This window comes from Falco punctatus, assembly GCF_963210335.1.
Source record: "Falco punctatus genome assembly, chromosome: 4".
NCBI lineage: Eukaryota > Metazoa > Chordata > Aves > Falconiformes > Falconidae > Falco > Falco punctatus.
Genome location: NC_137583.1, coordinates 66,899,006 through 66,922,513, shown reverse-complemented (window position 1 = coordinate 66,922,513; position 23,508 = coordinate 66,899,006). Strand labels below are relative to the sequence as shown.

The window sequence follows — 23,508 nt, the reverse complement described above, 5'->3', positions numbered from 1 at the left end:
GCCTGGTAAGGGTTTGCCTCAGACTCCATCCTGTGCCAATTGTTGTTGGCTAAATAGGGCCCCATGAAAATATGTGACTAACAAATGCCTGCATGTCCTATTTATAGGTTTTCATGTCACAGGCTCTGGGCTGAGTTTGTCTGAGGCTTTTGCCAGGACAGACATTGCAAGTACTTGGTTGGGGTCTAAAATTCTTCCAGGAAATCTCAACACAGGTGCAGACAGACTAAACTGGGCCACACAAACCTAGAAGTAGGTGAGTCCAGGTGAACAGGACATGGAGGTGACGTCTCATCTACGTGTGTGTGGTGGTGCTTGCCCATGAGAGTGATGCCCCAGTGATGGCTAGAGCAAATTCTTCTCTACACTGACAGTGGGGTGTACTGGGAGGGCCGATGCTCCCAGGTGTGGAGGCTGAGCTGGCAGTATGCATGGCACCACCATCTGCTCCAGCCTTGCAGAGTTCAATGCCTGTTTGTTGATTAGCTTATCCCCTTAATCTGTGTGTTTTAATCCAATAAACCGGTACATGCAGGAGCCAAAGACAGCAGAGGAGTGAAACAAACACTATTTATTCTACCCAAAACAGTCACACTGAGCAGTTTAAAGCTGACAGCACAACAGTAAACACTCAGTGTCTTTGGCTTTGAGAGTTTTCCCTAAGCCAAATGCAGCTAACAGAAGTCCCCCAGGACTGGGTTTGTTTCCTGCATTGGCCATCACCTGTTCATGGGACAGGGGGAAAAACTTTGTGATCCCTGTCCTTTGATGTGGGAGTATACCAGCCTCTACTGCTCTCAAGCTGAGTTGAAGAATAAAGAAATGACTGTAGAAACAAGAATCTGGATATGTCTTGTCTTGCCAATCTCCTTCACATCTCCTGGTTTTGTATATGAATAATATTGAGGTGTACATCAGACTCAGGTCATACCCCAAGCCCCAGGTCTAGATGGAAAAGCAACTCCTTTTTTCTCTGTCCTAGGACCCGCTGCATCACCACTTGAACTGCTCATGTCAAGAGATTCTGAGGTTGTGAGAAACTGGGCACCCTCAGCATCCTTGTGCCTGAGGTTGGAGCAGCAGAGGGTGTCAGGGGAGGCTGAAACACCAGTTGCCTAGTACTCTGAAAAGGGTTGTTTTCCTTCCTTAAGTCCCAGCAGAGCAGCCAGGGCTGTGCTTGCAACTGAAACAACAGCTTTTCAGGAGCCGTGTCATATTTATCCCTTAGGATAATCCATGTCTGAGTTGCCCAGTTGCCTATGACTACTGGCCAATAGTAAATGCTGAAAGGAGGAATATGACGAGAGCCTGTAAGCACTTGTCATTCATTCCTGTTATTCCCTGTATTTGGAGTCCTCCTTGATGTCCTCAGTAAACTTCAGTTTAAGGACAGGCTCATCTTTTTTTTTCAGTGAAGAAAAAAAAGAAAAAGAAATCTTTTTTTTCAGTGAAGCAACACAATTTGATGAACACCAGCAGTGCTTAAAAGTCAGGTTTTGCTGGAAGTGCAGCAAATTAAAGAGGCAAAAGGGTGCTAAGCTGTTGCATGGCCTTGTGTGCCTGGAAGGGGTTGTGTGATGCTGAGTGCCTCACCCCAGCTGCTCTCTGGTGGCTCAGGTCCTGACTGAACCTCTAGCAGCCCCAGATCCTACCACTCCTGCAAGCAAGCCCTCAAGCAGCAAAGCTGCCCGCAGGCGAGAGTGAGAGTCCCAGAGGAGCACTTCCCAGCATGGAAAAATGTGCAAAAGAGAAATTTCTAACTGGAGTGCTTTCCTCCTATTAGGTTTTCGAATAACAGATGTTTCCCTCTGACATTTCACAAAACCTACTCTGTGAGGTTTTTGTTGCTTTCAAGACAGTTTCCACTTAGAAGAATCTTTATAAAATTGCCTACTGTTTAACACCTGTTTAGTATCAAGGCAAGTAGAAACTCATGAAGCCTGTCTGCGCTGGTGCTAAATGACCACTCTTTAAACATGTCACTTCCAGTTTCAGCTCCTGCTGTGCTGTAAGACAGGACACTGTGGCATCTTTGATCTCAGATAGGGATGGGGGTGGTGGGTGTGTGTGGGGGGTCTGTGTGTGTGTGTGTGTGTGTATAAGGATGTGTGCAAATATGGAGAGCTGCGGGAGGGTGATTTTACTGTACTGAGTGGCCTGGCTATGCCAGTGTGCATCTGTAGCAGCAGTCAGTCCGTCAGAAGTTTTAGAGGAATTTCATAGTAGGTAATTATGATATAACTTTACTAAGCCTTGTCACTCACAACCTGTTTAGATCTTGGAATATATAGGCTAAAATACGATGAATTAAGTGGCCTCTTATTTCTTTAATGATATAAGTATACAGCATGTTAACTTGAAGGCTTTTGGCACAGCAAGCCTGCGACTTTGTGGGTTATGCCACAGGGAACGGAAAAACACTGTGTTTTCAAAATACAGTACAGGCACAAGAGCAAAATGACGGTGTAATTGCTATAGTCTACTTCACACTCTGCTCATGCTTATTGATCCTCCCCAGCTCCATTTGACTTTTGCCTTTTTCCTTCTTTGTAACCAACTTTCGCCCACTGTGATCTTCTGTTGCTGTATCTTAGGTACCAATTTCTAAGGCAAAACATGTCAAAGCCTTTTTTTAAAACCCCATGTCTCAAGGGAATTCTTTTGCACCAACGCAGTTTCAAAAAACACCAGCACATAGGAGAAGACTAAACTCTTTGAATAGTTTAGTGTTAGTAGTGCTTTTATTTGGGTGTGATCATTTGCTTTTGAAATTGCTGAATCCACAGCTCTACTACCTCTTGCCAAATGTGATCTTCATTCCCGAGGGTGGGTTTTGTGTATGTGTAAGGGATTCGTGGTGTTAGATCATAGTCAATGCAAAATTTCATGGCTTTTGTATTGCCCTTATGCTGACACTTAACCGTCTTCCTTTTATAAATCAGATAACAGGTGGTAGGATGCTCTGTGGAGATCTCTCTAGTAAGCCATTCTTCAAACCCTTCCAAAATGCTCAGAAGAGGCAGAGAGAGTCGCAAAAGTCTCACACTTTTCTGCATAAGACTTGTAATGTTAAGTTTGTTTTCAAATTCACCCTGTGTCTCGATACATCAGGAGACTGAAACATGCAGGCTTAAAATGCAGCTATGCTTTCCTAGAGTTGCCATTGAGCTCCAGTCTGCAAGCGGCTGTCACGCCTTGCTCAGCTGGGAGCTGAAGAACTTGGTCTGCTGCATACCCTCTCCCAAAGCGCTTAGACAGTTCTCTGACAACCTGCCACGTCTAGACACAGTAAGGTGAGCTAAGGATAGCTTAAGATAAACTTCCATTTTCCTCTTCCCTTATTTGGACTTACAGCACAGTCTTAACTTTGTTAATTACTTTCTTTGGCTTGGCAGATTGCTGTGAGCGGCACTGTGCAGGGATGACATTACAATATTAATCTCTCAGTGAAAGACCAATTTAGGCTTCATGTATTTTCTGAGATGTTCCCAACATCTGTTAACAATTTGGGCACAAATGTTCATTTTGTTTTGGCAGTGGGTACAGCCACGATTCCAGTAGTCAATGAAGTTGTGATGAGAAGGGAGGAGGCTGGAGGCTCACTGCCTGCCAGCCACTGAGGAAGCCCTAGCAGGTTGGGGTTTATTCCCCTCTGCTGCTCCTTCTTTGCAAGAACCTAAAGCCTAAGTGCTCAAAACATTTTGGGTGCTGCAATGCCACTCCTTGTAGCACCTGGTCTTCAGCCATTTGTAATGTAAAGCCCTCGTTCAGCTCTGCTTTCCCTATGAGGGGCATGTGGTACCCATAGGAAAGGATAATCCAAGGGGGGTTGTGTGGCTTGGCACTTAGAGGGTGTATTGCCCAGGGCCATGGGTCCTGCCATTTGGGGGATTCATTGCCCAGACTTTTTCCCGAGGTAGTCACAGAGGATGGGCTGGGAGAGAAAAGGCTTTTCTTTCCAGACCTGGCCAAACGAAGACAGAACAGCTCAGCGCTGTGAAGCTTGTAGGAGCAGAACCAGTTGAAGTGGAGTTTGAATGATAATATCCCCCATCCTGAGCGGCCACTACTGCTCCCCTGAGTTCTGGTCCATCCCAGGCCAGCAGTGCAGCTGTGCTGTCCTGTCAAGGTGTCCCAATCCTAGAGGAAGAGCACCATGGTTATCTAGAGGAGGGACGAGGAGCAAGCGGAGGTGCTAGGCTGTGTGGGTTGTCATAAAGGATGACCACTGTCCCTGCGGCTGTGGCCATCCCATGGTCAGTGGGCGGAGAGCGTGCAGAGTGCAGGGGCCTCTGGTGCCTCTGAGCCAGGCAAGGAGCTGAACACTGGGGTCATCCATGCTGCGTGAGTGCTCTGATGGCAAAGCTGGTGGAAGAGACAGGGAGGTACCAGCAGTACCGGTACGCCATGAAGTGTTTATTTGGTGGGAAAGGGGACTTTTCAACACTGATGTGTTTTCTGTAGGGTCTGAACTGAGCACAGAGCGAGCCTCCTAGATTGCATTTCTGAGGAGTAGCAGGTAAAAAGAGGGAATGCCAGATTTGGGTCTTCAGGTCAGATGATGCAAGGCTACACATTCAGTTTGGGGTGTCGTGAAGTTCCACAAGGAGAAGTGCAAAATCCTGCACCTGAGGAGGAACAACTCCAGGCACCAGTATATGCTGGGAGCTACCCAGCTGGAAAGCAGCCTGACAGAAAAGGACCTGGGGGTCCTGGCAGTCACCAAGTCGCATGTGAGCCACCAACATGCCCTTGTGGCAAAGAAGGCCAGTGGTGTGCTGGGCTGCATTCAGCAGGTCAAGGGAGGTGATCCTTCCCCTCTGCTCAGCACCAGTGAGGCCACACCTGGAGTGCCGTTGTCCAGTTCTGGGCTCCTCAGTACCAGACAGATATGGACATGCTGGAGAGAGTCCAATGAAGGGCCACACAGATGATTAAGGGACAGGAGCATCCCTCCCATGAGGAAAGGCTGAGAGAGCTGGCACTGTTCAGCTTGATGAAGAGAAGGATTGGGGAGTGTGGGGGGTGTGGATCTTATCAGTGCATACAAATATCTGAAGGGAAGGTGCAAAGAGGATGGAGCCAGACTTTTTTCGGTGGTGCCTCGCAACAGGACCAGAGGCAATGGGCACAGACTGAAACACAAGAAGTTCACTCTGAACATCACAAAACACTTTTTCACTCTGAGGGTTACAGAGTACTGGCACAGGTTGCTCAGGAGGTGGTGGAGTCTCCATCCTTGAAGATACTCAAATACCATCTCAACACGGTCCTGGGCAGCCTGCTCTAGGTGTCCCTGCTTGAGCATGGGGGGTGGACCAGATGACCTCCAGAGTCAACCCTTTGGTGATTCTGTGATTCTGACTCTTGTTTCCAGTAGCACAAAGCTCCAGAGACCCTAAAGCCACAGATGCCAGTGCCTCTGAGGGATGGTGGCACTGACTGCCTTTTTGGACCACAGGGTTCCTGTAACACTTCTGTGGCTCTTCACCGACCCGCTGCTGGAGTTACAGCTGTGGCAGGAAAGCTTTGCCATGGCCACTGATGTGGCTGGCATTTCCAGAGCAGCTCAAATTAAATGTGCCGGCCTGGGGTTAGACACAGGGCAGACACTCAGGAATGTCCCTCTGCGTCTGTGTGTTTCGGTGCAGCCTGTAATTTTTTGTTCCTTTCTAATTTTTGTAACGTGAAGAAAGCAAACTTGGACAATCTTGTTTCAATGCCCAGTTTGTTGTAAAAGATCGGGAATGTCAAGGCTGTGTAGCTGTAGTTGTTTGGAGGGCTGTAAACGGCCTAGAGGAATCTGCACTGGGTTAGAGGTTTGTCCTCTTTCTTCTTAGAGATTTTCCTTCTGCTCACTGTTGGATGTTGTTGCATGTGCTTGACATTTCAGATGACAGCTTTGGCAGAGTTTTGTGGATTTTGACCCTTTTTTGCAAGCCAATTTCTGCAGCAGCTGTGGTCTCTGTAAGCAACACAGCACTCTTCCTGCACATCCGTGAGCTGTGGCTGACGTCAGGGTAAATGCAATCCTCCCATCATCAACCCATGAGTTTCTGGGTGGAGGGATTGGGTTGGGTTTTTTTACAGAGCTGTCTTATTTGCAGAAACATTTCCTGAGTTACTCCCTCATCTTGTCTTGGAGATACATTTGTTTCATGGTGTGGTTATTTTTGTTTTCTTTTCTTTTTCTTTTGCCTTGTTATTTTTATCCTTTGCTTCAGTTTTACAAAGGTTTTTGCTGAGCTTGGTTTCCAGACTGCTCACAGGGAGAAACCCGCTTCTGCAGATGCTGTCTCTCACCCTTCTTGCCATTCCCTACCCCCAGCTTTAGCCTGCTGGGCTCATCTCCTTTTTACTCTGTATCCCAGTAATTTAATATTACAATCTATGATAGAGTCCAGTCAAGATGAATTTATGCCAATTACACAAGCTTTTTCTATAAAGACACCGTCTTACTCTTTTAAGCTACTCTGTTACTTGAACAAGTGTGTAAATCTCACTGTGGTGCGGAGTTATAAATAATTAAACAATTATTTCGATGAACTATAAAGACACACCTCTGACAGTTTTGGTGACATGAACATGTTGCTCGCAGAAGCCTTAATTTTTGCATACTTTAAATACAGTGAATATTGACTTCTCCAGTGGCTCAGTCGCAGCTGGAATGTTTATCTTGTCTGTCTGCACAGCTTTGGGTAGGGCTGTTGATCCAAGCACTGAAATAAAGGGGACTCTAAAACTAAGGTTACTAAAATAACTTTCATTTTGTCCTTTGTCCCCCAGTGCTTGTGCCCCATGAGAGGAGGTTGTGGAGAGCTCAGTTAGGATCTCACTACCCCTCAGCTGGAACATGTTCAATGCAAAGATATTTTAGCTGGCAAACTCCAGCCAGTGTTTATTCTCTGTGTGCAGTCTGAGAGTTTTCAGAAGCTCAAAAATTGTCCAAATTTGTTAGCCTGCGTGGAGGTGACAGAGGAACATGAGGGTGATCTCTCAGCAGGTTTCTACATTTCTGCCAGTGCTCCCTAACAAAGGATCTGTGACCTCAGGGTCTTCCCCTGAGCTCCTTCTGAGGCTTCTTGAGGCAAGTTTTGTGATGCCTCCTCTCAAAGATTATGAACCAAACCAGAAATCCCACATAGCAAACCTTGCCAAACTTTTCTGATTTTTATGGTTTTATAGGCCACTGGAAAATGGTCTTGTATTAAAGAATTTTGGACAGCCTGAACTGTTTATTATTATAAATACTGAGATGTATTGGGAAAGAGGTGTGGGGAGGTGAGCGATTCTTGCTGAATCCTCTTGCTGATGGGAAACACAAAATGGAGAGTGAGGAAAAAGAAATGGAAGGAGTTTGAGAAAAACGAGAATTATTAAAGGTGAAGGCAAATCATAGCCTTTTCTATGTATGAAAAAACCCTCAAACCTTTGCCAGTGGTTGAGCTTGGATGAAACACCCCCAAACACCTCACCTAACCGTGTCCCACTCCCTGGTCCTGTAGCACACCCAGCTCACGCCAGGTGCTGCGACATTAAAGCAGTATTTACCTCCTCTGGCGCAGAGCTCATTTTAAGCCTCGTGTGTGAGCAGAAGCTGCTTTCAGCTGGGATGCAGGGAAGATGCTCTGTGTGTGAGACTTGAACGTGCTTCACGAGCATGGTCTGTGTTTGTGGTACACTCCTTTTTTCTTCCTTGCTCTTTTGGCTTATCACGTCCAACAGCACACGGGTCTTATTTCCTCCTCTTCGCCTCCAAGCAAGCTGCTATTATTTTGAAGTCTCATCAAATACCCCTGTTAAGACCGAGCAGAAGGTGGCAGGCAGTGCGTTGTGTTGCTGACTGGAGTGGAGGGAGCTTCACGGCCGAAGTATTTTCTGCTGAGACAGTCCAAGCAGCACTAGTCAAAGCCAGTGCTCATCCCTGTCCCAGACAGAAACCTCATCTGCTTGGCTCTGCACAGTAGCAGGGTGTCACCAGAGACCTCTGTTAGGGACAAAGAGGATCAGGAACCTCAAGTGATCCTTTACAAACTTAATGCAGCATTTAAAGGAAATGCCTCCTCTAAGAACCACTTCGTATTTCTGATCTGTGCTGACTCGAGGAGCTGATGCAGTACTTTATTTCAAGTAGGTCTGCTCTGTTAGTCTGCCTTTCAAACGCATCTTCCCTACAAAGATAAAAGATGCTAAGAAGTAGTTCTTACGGCTGCCTTGCAGACTCCGCTCTCTCCTGTATTAATCCAATAACATGTGGGATGACAGACAGGGGTTCTCGGAAGATGCCATACAAAGTGTTCATTTTAAAACAAACAAAAAACATTCCAGTTTTCAAAATGAAACTGTTACAACTCACAGCACCTCTGGCCCCAGAAGCTCTAACAAGCCTAACTTCTGCCGAGATTTAAGACTGAACAGTGTTTAAACACAAACAGATAGGAGGTGCAAAATGTGGATCCAGATTGTGTGGCCACCCAGACCCGGGACTCAGGCTTAGGAGGGATTGAAAAATCAGAACTGGGTAGCTGCATTGACTTGTATGAGCCTGAAGCTGCTATTTTTCCTTCCTGACTTTTAGGGACTTTCAAGTATACAGGATTCTTAAAATAATGCTTTTGGAGTTATCATGCTACTTTATTAGCTAACCAGTTGGAATGGGTGGTGGTTGTTTATGACCTTAATGAATCCGTACTTTAGGATGGGAGGACTGCATGTGAAACTTAGTTAAAATTTGCAAAGTGCCTTCTGCCCCCGAGCCCCCCGAGACAGTGGCGTGACATAGGAGTGACAGCACGGCCTCGCTGCTGACCAGGAACGGCAGAGACGAGGTGCAGAAGGTAACACCATCTGGGAGCCGGGGTGGCAGCAGCAGCAGCACACTGAAGAGCATCCCTGTGGGGCTGTAAGTGTGTTAGCGTCAGAGCTGAGGCTGCGCACGAGGGGTGGCAGCTCCCAGGTAACCAGCCCAACACCAACCTCTCAGCACCAGCCAAGGGCAACTTTTAAAATATGCAGTATTGTCCGTGCGCTGCTTTTATGTACTTGCACGTCATCATGTGCCGAAAGGAGAAAGGGGCAAATTTTTAAAACATTCTCTATTTTCCGTGTTTGCTCTGGGAATGGACAAATATTTCACGTTAACTGTGTTCTGCCAATTTTTGTCAGGAGAGTGTGGTCTCTGAATTGTAGAGAGCCTGTGAATTATACTGGTAAACGCTGTATTGCTTTGACCTTTTGAAATGTCTCCGGCATGATTGGCTGCCTGTCCTCCCCTTCCCCCAGAGGTCAGGCAGGTTGTAAATATAGGCGAAATGGAATAGCCAGATAATCAAATTGAACCTATTTCACTGCAGTGCGGTGCAATTGCGGCGCAGTGAAATTCCATCAGCATCAGAGACTGCATTTCGAGTGCCACGGAAATCGCTTTGTAACTGTCCGCGCGACTTGAGGAGCAGTGTTTTACCATCTGTGACACTGTGGGCTTTGCATTTTTAAGCCTCTTTTAGCAAAGAAAAAAAAAATCCCAAAGCCACATTAAAAAGAGGAAGGAATAGGTTGCCATTTAAAAAAAGCACATCATCTGAAAAAAATTACCTTGACATATAGGATGATTGATAAGTTTTATTTGCCTTGAGGTTTTTTTCCTTTAAAGACACTAAAATGATTCCTCTGCTCCAGAGCAGATAACAGAATTGCTTGCTGCATCACCTGAGCTCACCTTCTTCAAAGAATGAGTATTTAAGTCGTTATTTTAGCAACAGCATTGAAGTACAGCACATAAGCCATGGTACAAAAAGTGCATAACTCTAGCTATGCATGAGGGTGAAGTTTAGGAGCAATATTCCTCTGACCACGCAAGACGAAAATCTGGACGTTGAAATCAGTATAGATGATTTTTCAGCAGTGGGAGCCAAGCGCAGCACTGTGCTTCTGTTGCTTGCAAGCCCAGCAATGCTAGCAGTGGGGAAGCAGGGCATAATTAATGTTTACTTATAATCAGCGTCTTTCTGTGCCAGCAATCATGGCAGACTGAAACTAAGCAGGGGAACCAGAAACCCTGCTGCTTTCAGCTGTCTGGAACAATAATTACACAGTGCCACGGCACCTCTGGGAGTCTGGCACCATTTATCCTCCCTGACTCTCGGCGTTGGTTACCTGCCACAGAGCAATCCCCAAAGCAACCAATCCTCAGCATCATTTTCATACAAAAGGTGGAGAGAATGATAATGGCTATGCTATTGCTCTGCCTTCAGAAAGCCGGGCTGATGGCTTAATTGAGGTTAAAATAAGCTCCAATCAGAGAGGTAAAAACTTAACAGGGCTACTTAATCTTATATAAATACAAGAGAGATACAAGTGCATGAGGAGAGAATAATAACTGACTCCGGTAAGGTTTCTATGGAGAATAATCATTAGCCAGGCAGTGAACAGATTGGACTGGGAGCAGGCTATTTAGCATTCATGCCCTGGTGGTAAAGGCTTTGAGCTGGAGGCTAATTTGAATTTTAGGGTTGGGTTTAAAAAGAAAAAAAAAAAGCCCCCTGTCAAGAGCAAAGCAACGCCATACCCATTTTTGCCCTAGACCATGCCAAAGAAAATCGACTGAATTTTACTCCGGGACCTAAGCACAGCTTGTCTAATACAAGGGAGAAGTAATTGCAGGACAGAGAGGCGTCTAGTCGACTGGGGAGCAGGGATTTGCTCTGCCCAGGGCAGTCTCCCCTAGCCCTATTTGCATCCCACAGCCCCCCTGTACTCTTTGTAAGGGGGAGAAGGCAGCCCAGCCCACTTGCCTTTCTTCAGCACCCCCTGGGAACACTACCAGAAAGATAAATGGAAAGAGAAATTATTTTTTTGCCTTAAAGTTCCATTCTCAGCTAATTCCCTTTAAGAGCTTGAAACTAAAATACTTGTCTTTTGGCAAATCACTGGAAAGGTTTGGCAAAACTCAGACGGTTTTATTTTTCAGGCTTATAGGTTGTTGCTCATCTGTTTTGGTAAGTGAAATTAGATGTTAGGTTTCAGAAGTATTTGAAAGCACTTCTTGCATGCAGCAGTGCTTCAAATCCAAACTAAAATTTCAGCCCTTTTCTGCTCTGTTTGGTTTACCAGCGGCTTGCAGGAATGGTTTCTGTTACGATTACTTTCTTTTAAACAGACTATGTGCAAAAATGCAGTAAGTAGCTGGAGATGTGCAGATCCTGCCAAAGTACCGTTTCTAGGCCCTGTTTTCGTTAGTGTGTGTCCCAGAGATGAAGTGATGTCTTTCCTTCACCAGCAGCTCGGCTGACACAATCACATACCAGCTGCAGCAGGGATCTGGCCTCTGGATCTGTAGCCAGAGAAAGATAGTTAGAGACGTGTAGGATACTGCTGATGGTATTTCAGAGTTTATTTATTTTAATGTAATTTGAGATCCCTTCTCTCCTGCTACTTTTTACTTATAGCGTAGTATTTGGCAAAGCGTATCTTGTTACGGTACAATTTCAAAATCGTGTTACACCCACCATGAAAGACTGTGTGGTTTGCTGTGAGTCTCTGCAAGAATTTCCTTAATATCTTTGCTTACACCTCCCTGTTTTCCCGGTCTTAGTTGGAAGTCCTTCAGCGTATGTCCATCAAGAGATAAAAATAAACTGTAGGCTGCAGCTCGATGTAGCTGGATGCTCCATTACTGTTGTGAAGTGCAAGAGTCCTCGGGAAAGCAATGAAAAATTACCCCTCTCCAGGCAATGAAAAATGTCAGGAGCCTCGTGGTCTCTGAGGCCTTAACAGAGAATAATTATGCTGTGAACAGATTGCTGCGTGGCAGAGACCTCGCAGCACTCTCAGAGGGAAGACTATGAGATCCCTTTAAAAGGGAGATCAGAGCCCTCGCACAGCATTTTTTGGGAGAAAGCAAGCAAGAATAAAAAGACCATATGCCCAGACCGGCTGGCTCCACTGAGGTGAGCGATCCTGTTCCTTCCAGGACTACTTGCAGCCAGGAAAATAAAGGATAAACATGGCTCAACAGATAATTGGATAGGTATTTTTTACAGACCAGGCTATAACCTTAATTTTGCTGGTAGCCAAGCCCTGCAAGACAGTCGAACAAATAGAAAAGGAATGTGAGGTCTCAGGCAAGGAGCAGTCTTGGCCAAAATTTCCCTGGAAAACCCACCTGTTCCTGGGCTGGTGAGCATCCCCTGTCTTCCCCAAGGCAGTCTTCAGTCAAAGGATCCAGCCCACCACTGGCCCTGGCTGTTGCCCCCTGCTTGTGCCCAGAGCAGCAGGGCCACGCTATGGTGAGCTGCGGCCGCGCCAGGAGCCTTGCCGTAGGTCGTTGTGGCTGGCTTGGCGAGAAGCTGGGACCCTCATGCCCACGGGGAGCTGCATCCAGGGTACCACTCAAGGAGCAGGGTAAGAAGGGTGGATTTTTGCAGCTTGGTAGCATTCATGAGTGTGCTGTGCGGAGGAGAGGTAACGAGGACAATGACCAGGACCAAGGACAACCAGTATGATCAAGTCAAGGCAATTCTGAAGCGATTTGTGCTTAATGGGTAACAGGGGCCAGAATTTGTTAGATATTTCACCTCCCTAGGAAAGAGTCTGACAGACCTGCATTCTTTGTCCCAGGAGAAGGAGACAGCACCGTTCTGCCAGGTTGAACAGGAGCGGGGTTCAGGTTGCCAAAAGAGGACTAGAGTCCTCCTAATTATGTCTTCCCTGTCTTTCCAGCACTTGAACTATAAAAAGTGACTCTGTGCAGAAGTGTGAGGTGCTGCCGGCCTGTTTGGTGGGGAATAGGGCTTTGGGGGAGGGCAAAAGCTTTGCCAGGGTTTGCTTGCAGAGCAGGTGGGAGGAAGCCCAGATGGTAGTATCAAAGGAGCAGTAACTCAATCACTGTGACTCCACCATCTGCTCTGCCCTGGGTTATAATTTCCAGCTCTTCCAACTTCACCCAGAGTTTTGTGGCTTGATTGAGGAACACTTCATGTGAATAAAAAGGGAATCAGTGGCTCAGCTTTGCAGACCTGGAGCTATCTGCCAGGAAGGGGACTTGGGCATATCTTCCACACAGCGGTACACTGCGGGGGAATCAATACTAGCCCCCAAACTACCACTACATGGCTTTACAATATTTTCTTTTCAGGGTTTAAATCACAGCCTTTCAGTAGTGTTTCACAGCCTTTTCATGGGTGCCTGGAACAAAAGAAAATTTAGGCTTTGCCATGTTCTTCCCAGTGATGCAGGTGCAGCACTGTTCACCAGCTCAGGTGAAACAGTAATACGGAGGTACATGCTTTAATTTGTCAGACAAATCTGCTAGACTAAGCCAAATCTGCTACTACCTTATTTTTTCTTTAATCTTGGTTCTTAATGCTCAGAGCCTTCATTTTTTTGTACTTAATTATAAGACGCTGAGAACCTCTCCAAGTTAAATAATTCATTGTCACAACAAGCTTTGTCTTGAAAATGATAATCAAGCTAAATGTGTTTGGTGTTTCTGTCTCCAAAAACCTCTTCCAGCTGCCACAGCGTAACTAACAGCACTGTCCTTCAAGTGTTGGCTTTCATGCCGTGAGCAGAAACGTAATTTCAGCTTTTCCTTGTCTCCCTGGTGTGCAGCTGGTGGGGCAGCCTGGCTGTCTCACAGAAGCTGCAGGTTGGGGCAGGCCGACGCACAGCTGCCCAGGGGTCACTGCGGGAGCCGCAGTGGGATGTGTTCTGGCAGAAAGCAGGGGAGAGGAACCCCAGGGCCTGCCCCAGTTTGTGGCACCGGCCCTAGCCAGGATGTTCGCCAGGCTTTGCAATGCGCTCTAGGGAGACAGCAGCAGGTTGGGCTGGCGCTGCTGCTTTTGGTGCCCGCTTCTGAAAGCAGCTCTTCCTTCTCCAAAGCCTGTATCTGGGGGTCGGCGCGGTCCCTTTGCAGAGCCCTGGTGACAGCCAGAGGGGCAGCTTGCTAGCGCTGCTTCAGGCTACATCACCCTTGCCCACAGCCCGGCCCTCGGAGCTGCACTTTCTACCAACGCTCTGGTCCCTGATGCTTCAGCAAAGCTGTTGTTCACATGGACAGCAAGAGTGGCAGTTACCTGGATGTTAATATTGCCCAAACCTGTCGTTCTGGAAAGGAATAGGAGTAAACGCCTCAGCTGCTCATGATGGTTTTCACTTTCCTCCCTGCTACTTAATGCCATTTTGCCTTGCCAACACTTCTGTGTAAATTTTGAAGCACTTTGATATGTCATTCCTTAATCTGAGCTTTTGCTTCTCCCAAGGACATGTCCTTACAGATGTCAAGCAGACTGATTTGCACAACTTGCTCCCTCAAAAACCTACCAGGGCAGGCAGTGACTTCCAGCCTGCAGCACTTGTCCTTAAGCCACTCTGCTATACCTAAGGTGCCGAAGTGCGGGCTAATTGCTTCAGGAAGCAAAATACACCTTGATTGCTGCATAGCCTCAGGGGTTGTAAACTGTCTAGTCCCGGGAGTGGCTGGAAATTGAGGATCCAGATGTGGATGGATTCAGGGACACCCATACCAGCGCTTGTGTCAGCTGACAGTGGGAGCTTCCAGCACACACCAGTGGGGCTGGACAAGCCTACAAAGCAAAGGTTGGGGCTGACCTGGAGGGTGGGTGTCAAAGGATGACGGGGAAGTGAGGAATATTCCGCAAGTTATTTTTATTTAATAGGTGAGTGCTGAAGGCATCTCCTTGAGGGGGATGTGAAGTCACACTTCCCTGTCCCATGCTTAAGCCAGCCAGCTGTGCGACATCCAAGGAAAGATTAAGAGGACTGAATTTGCTTAGTCTAGGGAAGGGAGAAGTGAGACGCAGTAACCTTTTATAGTTTCCTGGACTGCTATTGCGTGCATAGAGACACGGGAAAACATTGCAGAATGGGATAAAAGCAATGGATCAGGACGGAGTCAGGAAAAAGATTAAACTGCAGCAAGGGCTACTTAGATGTGCAAAAAGAAAAACTTCCAGAGTGGGATGAGAATTACGTGCTATATAAGCCTGTCTGGGAGACTCTACCCTCTCCATCGGTGGAGGTCTTTAAGAGCAGCCCAAACTGCTGCTGGGCCTGGGAGAAACACAGCTCTGTATCTCCCAGCCCTGGCTTCTGTCTCTGCAGTTGCCATCGGTGCCCCTGCCTACGGCCAAGGAGCGCTGCGTGCTGGCTGTGCCCGGGCAGGGATGGGCAGGAGCGCTGGGTGCTGTGGCAGGCCCCCTGCTACCTTATTTTGCCTGTTTTTTCCCGGAGAGGTTTCCTTTGCCGGGCTGAGGGAGAGGCTGCGGTGCTGGGTGCCACGTCCCGTGGCAGGACTGTGCCAGAGGGGGCTGCCGGGGCCCATTCGTGCCCGGCTCTGCTGCACAGTGGCAATGTGGCAGTGACAAAGCGTTTGCACCACCAGGCAGCTGCTCATGGCTTTGAGGATTTCTTTGTATCTGGTGTGAAGCATTTTAAAGAGGGAAGCCTTTGTGGCTGCAAGCACCCAACTCTTGTATTTCAGGCCGTGGTAAAGAAAGAGTCACTTTAATAGGACTCCGTGGTCACTAGTGGGGACAGTGACAGTACCTGGTACTACCGCAGCCATCGCAGTCCCCAGGAACGCTCCAGCACAGCTGGGCTGCAAGTCCTGCCATGGGTGGCAGGACAGGTTTGCTTAACTGAGCAGCGTTACTTTGGGAGAGAAATGGAATCAGGCCTTGGCCAGGAGAAGTGCTGTCATTTGATACAGGGCATGAATGGCCAAGTAGGAACAAGGAAGCCAATGGCTAAATGGAATGCTGCACGCCAACTTCATTCATAGATTCTTTAAAACCAGAGACGACCATTATATTTGTGCATCTGGCCTCCAACATGCCGCAAGCCTTAGCTCACGACCTTACAAATTAGAAAGGCAAGCAGGAAGGAAGGAAAGTCCCCACCTCGGGCTCGTATAGCACAGGCATTGCTTCTGCCAGCCGAGACTGGTGCTGGCAAAATGGAATTTACCTTGCCAGCAACAGCACCACTCAACGTTTCGTTGCCTGCATCCAGCCCTCGTGTGCCCAGGCTTTCTTTTTATCTCAGTGATGCAAAGAAAGCCCAGAATGCACTAGGACAACCACCTGAGGAGTTAGTTATGATTTTTAAGAGCTAATGATGTCACCCACTGTTCAGTGTTTATAATAAACTGTCTTCTCCCCCTCTTAACTAAATTGTGTATGCACAGAGGTAGAAGCTGTACCCACAGACACCCTGAGCGTTTGGCTTGCTGCACAGAGCTGCTGTGCTCCATGAATAGCAAAGGTGGACGGAAAGTTGGGTATTTTCATGCATTTGAATGGGGCAGGCTGGGGAGCTCAGGCAAAAGGAGGGGCCAGGTATGGTCCTGGCCTATAGCCACAGTGTTTTAGTGCAAACTTGAAGATTGTGCAACCCACTTGACAGCTGGCTCACAGCTCAGCCTACACAAGTGATACGGATGGTGATTCACTGGTTCCATGGAATTACATCGCTCTCCCTCAGTCTCATGCCAAATACAATACCTAATTGCTTAGCTTATGTACACTTCTGCAATACAGGAGAAGAATGGCCGTTCTGGGAAACAGGAGTGGCATGCAGCCTGCTTTAACTATTACCTGGAAAGGACCATTTTTTTATTCTTCTAGTGTGCTGTGGGGGTTTCTTTGGTTTACATCACCATTTAGCATTAACAGTGATGACTGCTTTTTAATGAAGTGTCTATGGCCGAGTGGCCGATGCCTCAGCCTCCGCAGGCAAAGCAGCACTCTGGGCAGAGCACGGCACATTCCAGCCGCCCTGCTCCAGGCTGTTGTACAAATAAGGAAGCAAACCGTCCAAGCTGGATTGACTTTCAGTGCAGCAAGAACAGCAGGTGGGTGGATGCAGGAAAAAGAAGAGATTAATAGGAAAAGAAGTCTTACCTTTAAAACTTCAAAGAGAAAACTTAGAGCAGTACTAGTGTATCAGTAAGAACAGCACTTCAGCTATAAAACAGCTATTTCATAGCAGGAAATACGGTGGCATCCTTTGTTGTACCTAATGCTTTAAGAGTGTCAGCGGAGAGGCTCTCCCTTTTGCACAACTGTGTCTGTTTTTCTTCACAGAAGCAAGCTGTGAAGGCGAGTGGGTCACGCGTGTGTGTTGGCTGGGGCCTTGCCAGCACCCACAGAAGATGCACTTGCTCGGCCCCGGGGCAGAGCACCTCGGTGGCAGCACGGTGCAGAAATGCCTGTGGACAAAGCACTGCCCAGCCCAGGCTGATAGGAAAGGTTTTCTAGGAAAAAGGTGGCTTTCAGTTTGTTTCTAGGTTAGTTACCTCCTTTTACTGGAAGGAGCAGCTAGGCAGGACGTTCATATGCAGAAAGCCAACAAGCCACCACCAGCTCAGCGTCACCTTCTTGGTAAGGAAGAGGCAGAGACCACCGGCCCATCGGTGACCAGGTAACACACTACCAGCGGCTTGATTCCAGCCATTTGGCGGCAGCACATGGTGAACTAGATAAGCTGACCAATGTTTAACATTTATCTTCCAATGCCTCACGTAAAAAATTAAAGCTTTTAATTATGGTATTTATTCTTCTAGAGGACAGCTGTTTCTTTCGCACCATGAGTTGACAAACTGTCCTGAGCAGATTTGTACCATACGTGCAAACCTAAATTGTTTGTGAAGATGGTTTAGCTTGGGGGTTTCTTTTTTTCTGCGTATTCCCACTTGTCAGCTTCACACCTTTCTTCTGGTGGGCTGAGATTGTAAGACAGGGTTACCTGTGCTCTTCAGTCTCTGGAGCCACAAGGTTCAGATCTTGGATGGGGCACTTAGTGGCACCAGAATAATGCTGCCAAACTAAGAACAAGTTGATTTTTGTATCGCACAGATGCTGGCTGTGCATTCACAATTACATTGAAGGAACGCAGTTCTTGACTCCCATTGGCCCTCAGGGGTGTGTGTGTGTGTGTCAAATGAACCTGGACACAAGTGCATCACCGAGGAGCTGACACACAGAAGCTGCTCTGGAGATGTCCAGAGAAAGGTGGGCACTGCCATTTCGCAATGTCACTTGAACTCTACCTGTTTACAGAGCAACTTAGCCTGTCAAAACATACCCAGGCCTTGATCTGCATCGTATGAAGCAGAAAAAGAAAATAAAACCAAACCACTCTTGGCAGCCTGGCTTTCTCCCAGGTCTCTGGCCTGGATTCCTACAAATAGAATTTCTGTGTTTCTCCACTACCTTGCCTGTCCGTTACACCTGCTTTGTCTGGCTGCCTTCAGTGTTTTGCATTCACTTATTCCCACACTAAGGATCTGCCTCTCCCCAGCCAACTACATTTTCATGCAGCAAGCTGCAAGATGAGGTTCTGTAAGAAACAAAGCTGATGCTATCCCTGCTCGCTCCACCTTGCAGTTCTGGGTTTGCCAAATACTTTTGAAAGAAAGTAGTAGTTAAGCACAACAAACTCCAATCCATTTGGGAAGCTGTAGGAAACTCTAACATTAAAACTGTCATTTAATTCTCAAGGCAGTAAAAAGGACCAAGGGGCCAAGTTGCCTCAGAATTTCTTTCATGTTGGTTTGTTACACAGTGTGATCTTGTTTTACAAGTGCTCTGTTTACAAGAATGCTGGTGGGGGAGGGGTGGGGGAGAATGTTCATTTAAGTCCCACAATCACATAGGGCTACTTTTGTAAAGGTCTGATCCAGTCCTACCAGCTGCTTGCCCACAAAACTTTGCGATTGTGGAGGCTAATTAAGATTCTTCAGAGGAGCTCTCCTCTCCCCAGCAGTTGCAGGCGGCCTCATTAGACATGCTGTACCTCCCCCTTTGCCCAGCAGAATGCCCCACTGTGCTTGGTTTACATTATGGCGTATGAATTAACCAATTGATTCTGAAAATATCATTACTTCGGGGCTAAATAAAGCTGTTCCCTTTAAGGGGGGGGAAAAAAAAAGTCAGGGCTCCACATAGCCCTAAACTGATAGTGCATTACCTACAAAGTCCCTTCTCCCTGAGGCTGCGAGCAGGGGATGCACTGGCCAGGATACAATGGGTTCGGTACAAAGGGAATGTATCATGGCTTTGGGAAAGTCTGGGGCTGGGCAGTAAGCATGACCTACCCACTTGCATGCAGGAAGCTTTATTTACATGACTCATTAAAAAAAAAAAAATATCAGTTTACAAGAAATGACTGTTTATATTTGCCTTGCCTCTTTTGTGTCTACTTCTCTCTACAGCTTCAAAGTGAAGAAAACTGTAACTGGTATAAATGAAGCACATCTGAGTGGCTTGGTACTAACACTGTGTAGCCAAACTAGAGCCAAGCAGAGCACTGCTGGAACAAAATTTCAACTGGCACTCATACAGAATATTGGACCTCCAGTATCTTTGACTGCTTACGGCTGGCTGCAAAAGCTTATATTCTGTCTTTAAATTGGTTTTAAACCAGAACCAAATCTGATTTAAAGCCCAAATTGAGGAATATATACGTTTAATTATGTATCATCCAATACAAATATACTTCTCCTGCTGTGTTTGCACAAAAAAATCCGGTTTTGATTTTTTAAAAGAAAGTGAACTGCAGGAGCAAGAGACAAGGTATTTCAAGTACTGAAGAAACCCAATGTGCTGACATACACAGTTTCAAGTTGGTCTTGTTGGTCCACACAAGGTCACAACAACAAGACACAAGGTCAAGTTGGACAAGCATACCGTCAGCTTGGACGGCCTCCTCTTCCTGAATGTTTGGAGTGTTTAGCTACACCTCTTTCAATTAAAAAACAGTACTCTCCCCTCCCCAAACTACAAATGAGGACATCAAAAGATATAACTTCACTCCACAAGACCATACTACATACTGTAATAACAAAACGCTTTATTTTGGGGGAATACAAGGAAAAGTGTGACATCCTCATTATCAAATTGTTTTGAAAAGGCATTCTTTCTTTGAAAAACGTAACACTTACAGAAAAGGTGACCTGTGGATAAGCCCTCTCATTTAGCAGTAGGAATCCTTTTTTATTTTTACTGCCGAAGTTGGGATTTGAATAATCTACAGCAACAGACTTCAACTTTGTTGACATTTTCTAGTAGCTTTGGGCACACCTGCCACTCAGCACTGCTCTGGTTTGACAGCCTACCAGAAGGCTGACAACACAACAGAGACGGAGCTTTCACAATTCTCACCCAGGTTGCTTCGCAAAAAACCACAAGACTTCACCATTACCACAAGAAGACAGTGAGAAAGCCACAAGGTAACTCATCTTCTCTTTTATCTCTGAAGACTTTTCATGCAAGCCCTATGCTCATGAAATTCTCATACCATTCATCTGATTACACCTCAGTACTCCAACAGACATCCCCTTTGCTGTAAGCCAGAACTGTGTTGTGAAAGGTACACAACAGATCAAGGGCAAAATACAATTATTTCCCCAGTTTCTGTACAGTAGGTTCCAAGTATGCTGGGATGTGTCAAAGATCACAAATTTCTATCCACAAATTCCTTCTACCCTCTCTGAACCTATTATGTTAGAATTTAAGTTGTTATAGAAAGGGACCGGGAAGTCCCTAAAATTGTCAGGTTATAAGGTAAGTATTTGTCTTTTAATCCAGCACAACAACTCTGCCACAAGTAGCATCCAGGCTAAGTGGTAAGATACATCAGTCTTATTGTTTAAAGGGGGTTCATGTTGTCTGAAGCGGGAATGGCAAACTCTAAAAGAACTAACAGTTTTCTTTATTCAGGTTAGACATAACAAATGTCAGATACAGCAGTTAGTCTAGAAAAATACATTTAAAAAAATCTTCAGCAGACCATGCTCCCTGTAACAAAATCTTTCAAAACCAATTTTACAAATTATTCTACATTAATGTAAAAAGAAAATCTTAAATTTAGCATCATGGATTCCATCAAACATCTATCTATCAAAACATGAGTTTCACTATTTGCAGATGTTAGAATTCATAATACATTTTTCTAATGTATCCTGTACATATTAAATAACCTAAAAGGCTCCTCTTGTAGTGCATTAACAATTTAGCAAGCACACTCAGTATTTATCCAGTACCATTTGCATTACAGTTATTTGCCTGCAAATGTAATTAACATCTAAAAGTGCACACAGTTAGGTCCCCCCTCCCTCCCCATAACCTGTTTCCCTGCTGAAACCCAGACATCCACTGGAAACATTATGCTACTATAGCTAATCTACCCATGATTAGAAATGTGTGACTAAAATGTTCTTAAACTATACAGGAACTGAATTATGTACAAGAATCAGAAGGATAGCCTGTATTTACATCAAAAAACTTTCACTACCACAGCATTTTATCAAGAACTCCATACAGTGTTACAGTTGGTATTTACTTAGGATTTTAGCTTTAAATCAGCATAACACAAAACTTAGCTCAGGAAATACCCTGAAAAAATGGACATGTTTATTAAATATGACTTCTATTATGCTACAAGACAAATATCCGTTGCTGGATATTCTTACAAGTTCAGTGTTTGAAATAGTGTGCTGTTCTATAAAGCAACTAAGGTGTTCCAGAAAGGTTGCTGGGAAAAAAAAGGAATGGAAGAAAAGCAAAAAAGGGGGTGAAGAAAAGGGAAAAGGATAGCAGATTTCAAGTGAAGAATTAGATTTGAATAACTAAACCAAACTGTTAGCAGAAGTTTAAGACAGTCACTGCACACAGAAACCCCTTGGAAAAGTGTCATACAGATCTGAGTATGTTGTAATACACAAGCTTAAGAAGTAACTTCACTGAATTTTTCCATACCAGTTGGTAGGACTTTTCCCTATGAAGCGGAATAATTTTAAGATCAAGTTCCAGATTATCCAGTTTGAGATTAATAGCTTCACTCTCCAAGAAATCCAGTGTATGAACCTATATTACATTTTTCCAATGCTACTTTAAAAAAGGCAAACTAAACTTTTCAATTCACTTTTTACATTGAACTTCTCAAAGAAATCCAAAGTGTTGTCTTTAATTTGCATTAAAGTGGTCAAACATTTCTCCTGTTTCTCCCCCCTCCAAAAGTGCAAAAAACAAGTTGCTGCTTGGTCCACAAACATAATACATCATGTACAGCAAGAGATTTTCCTTCTGATGGAGTATTGTTGCCAACCCAGCACTTCCAGTTTCTACTCCAAGAATAATGTCAGCGTCCAAAGATGGAATTCAATTCCAGTAGAATTAATTCTACAATCTGATTCTGGTATACTGTGTGGACTGCTATGTTACCAGTCTCTTTCTCTGGTTTTAATAAAGTTGGACCAAAAACTATTGCTACACTTTGATAGGTCATTCGGTTCTTTTCTCCATTTTCTACAACTCTGAAAGAGAAAAAAAAAAGCCACACAAAGAGACTTTTAAGTGTTAGAGTAACAGGATGATGGGTAAAAGGCACAGTCCAAAGCAAATGACTATTCGCAGTATTTATTTAACAAGTAGTCTTGTTATTAGGATATACAGCTGCTGCGATTCCCCTCTCTAGGGGAAGGTTTTGTTTTGAAAAGCTATTCCTGATCCTCACACAATCCCTCAAACATAAGGACCTGGCAGTAAACATGACAGCTATGACACTACCATCTGAAGTCTGTTTGGTGCTCTGCAAGCTTGTATAAATAGAGACTGATACATTGTTTTTATCAAGTCCAATATAGGCAAAAAATACAGTGGGAACAATCACCTAGTACTTTTAATTGGATTATTTAGCTTTAAGAGAGTATAAGCAATACAAAGCCTTTCCTTTACCTGCTACTTACCTCTTCAGGTGTCTAAAGAGTACCTGCATAGTGTCCTGATTTGGTTTTGGCAACTGTTTGATTAAATCTTTAACAGCATGGACGCGCTGCCTTGGTTCTTGTTCTGCAACAGGATGAGACGTAGAAACAAAAATTCACCATTTTTGTTTAAAACTTGAGCATCAAATTTAACAGACTAGGCATAAAAGCAAACGTTTTGCAGTGCTAATACAAGATAAAATATTGCCACCTCCTGGCCGGACCGTGCATTACTGTGGGCAATTTTAGGTAAGCCTTACGGATATTCACAACCAAAACATTCTTTTTACTGCCCAAAATAATTAAGCGAATTGTACCTACTGAGCAGACCTTATACAAAAATCACATGCATGTTTTCCGGACTTACTAATTGCATTGACGAAGTCATTGAAGTGATTATAAGTGAACAGCGGCTCTGGCAACTCTCTGAAAAACATCTTTAGAGCTCCTGTGATGACATGTATATCTTCCCATTTACTGTCGTTCAAGTCTAGTTTCTCATCTGAGAGAGAAAAATGAACGATTAACATGTTACTTTGTTTAAAATTATCATCTCCCCCCCCACTCCCCCCCAATCCCAAATTCTTTTACCACCCTTCTATAGAATTATGTTCTGGCAATGCCTCTATGTTCCAAATAAAGCCAAATTTCCAGGATGCTAGATTTTTCAAGTTATGTATATTACACATTAGATTCTGCATTTTAAAGTAATTTTACTTTGA

General features: G+C 45.3%; 1 protein-coding gene and 1 long non-coding RNA gene across 14 annotated transcripts in view; one reads left to right on the top strand and one right to left on the bottom strand.

Moving 5' to 3' along the window:
- Nucleotides 1-2,091: 2,091 nt before the first annotated feature.
- Nucleotides 2,092-20,484, top strand: LOC308062617. Its single transcript, XR_013927649.1, has 2 exons — nt 2,092-19,644; nt 19,690-20,484. It is a non-coding gene; the product is annotated as an uncharacterized lncRNA (long non-coding RNA).
- Nucleotides 20,485-20,710: 226 nt separating this feature from the next.
- ARHGAP12 (Rho GTPase activating protein 12) overlaps nt 20,711-23,508 on the bottom strand; it is a 76,945-nt gene continuing 74,147 nt past the window's right edge. For all 13 annotated transcript variants that reach the window (XM_080384302.1, XM_080384303.1, XM_080384308.1 and 10 more), the window contains 3 exons: nt 23,154-23,288; nt 22,769-22,871; nt 20,711-22,336 (listed from right to left, as the gene is read on the bottom strand). In XM_080384302.1, the coding sequence (XP_080240428.1) occupies nt 22,162-22,336; nt 22,769-22,871; nt 23,154-23,288 (413 nt within the window). In that variant the 3' untranslated portion in view covers nt 20,711-22,161. The remainder of the gene's footprint in view (nt 22,337-22,768; nt 22,872-23,153; nt 23,289-23,508) is intronic.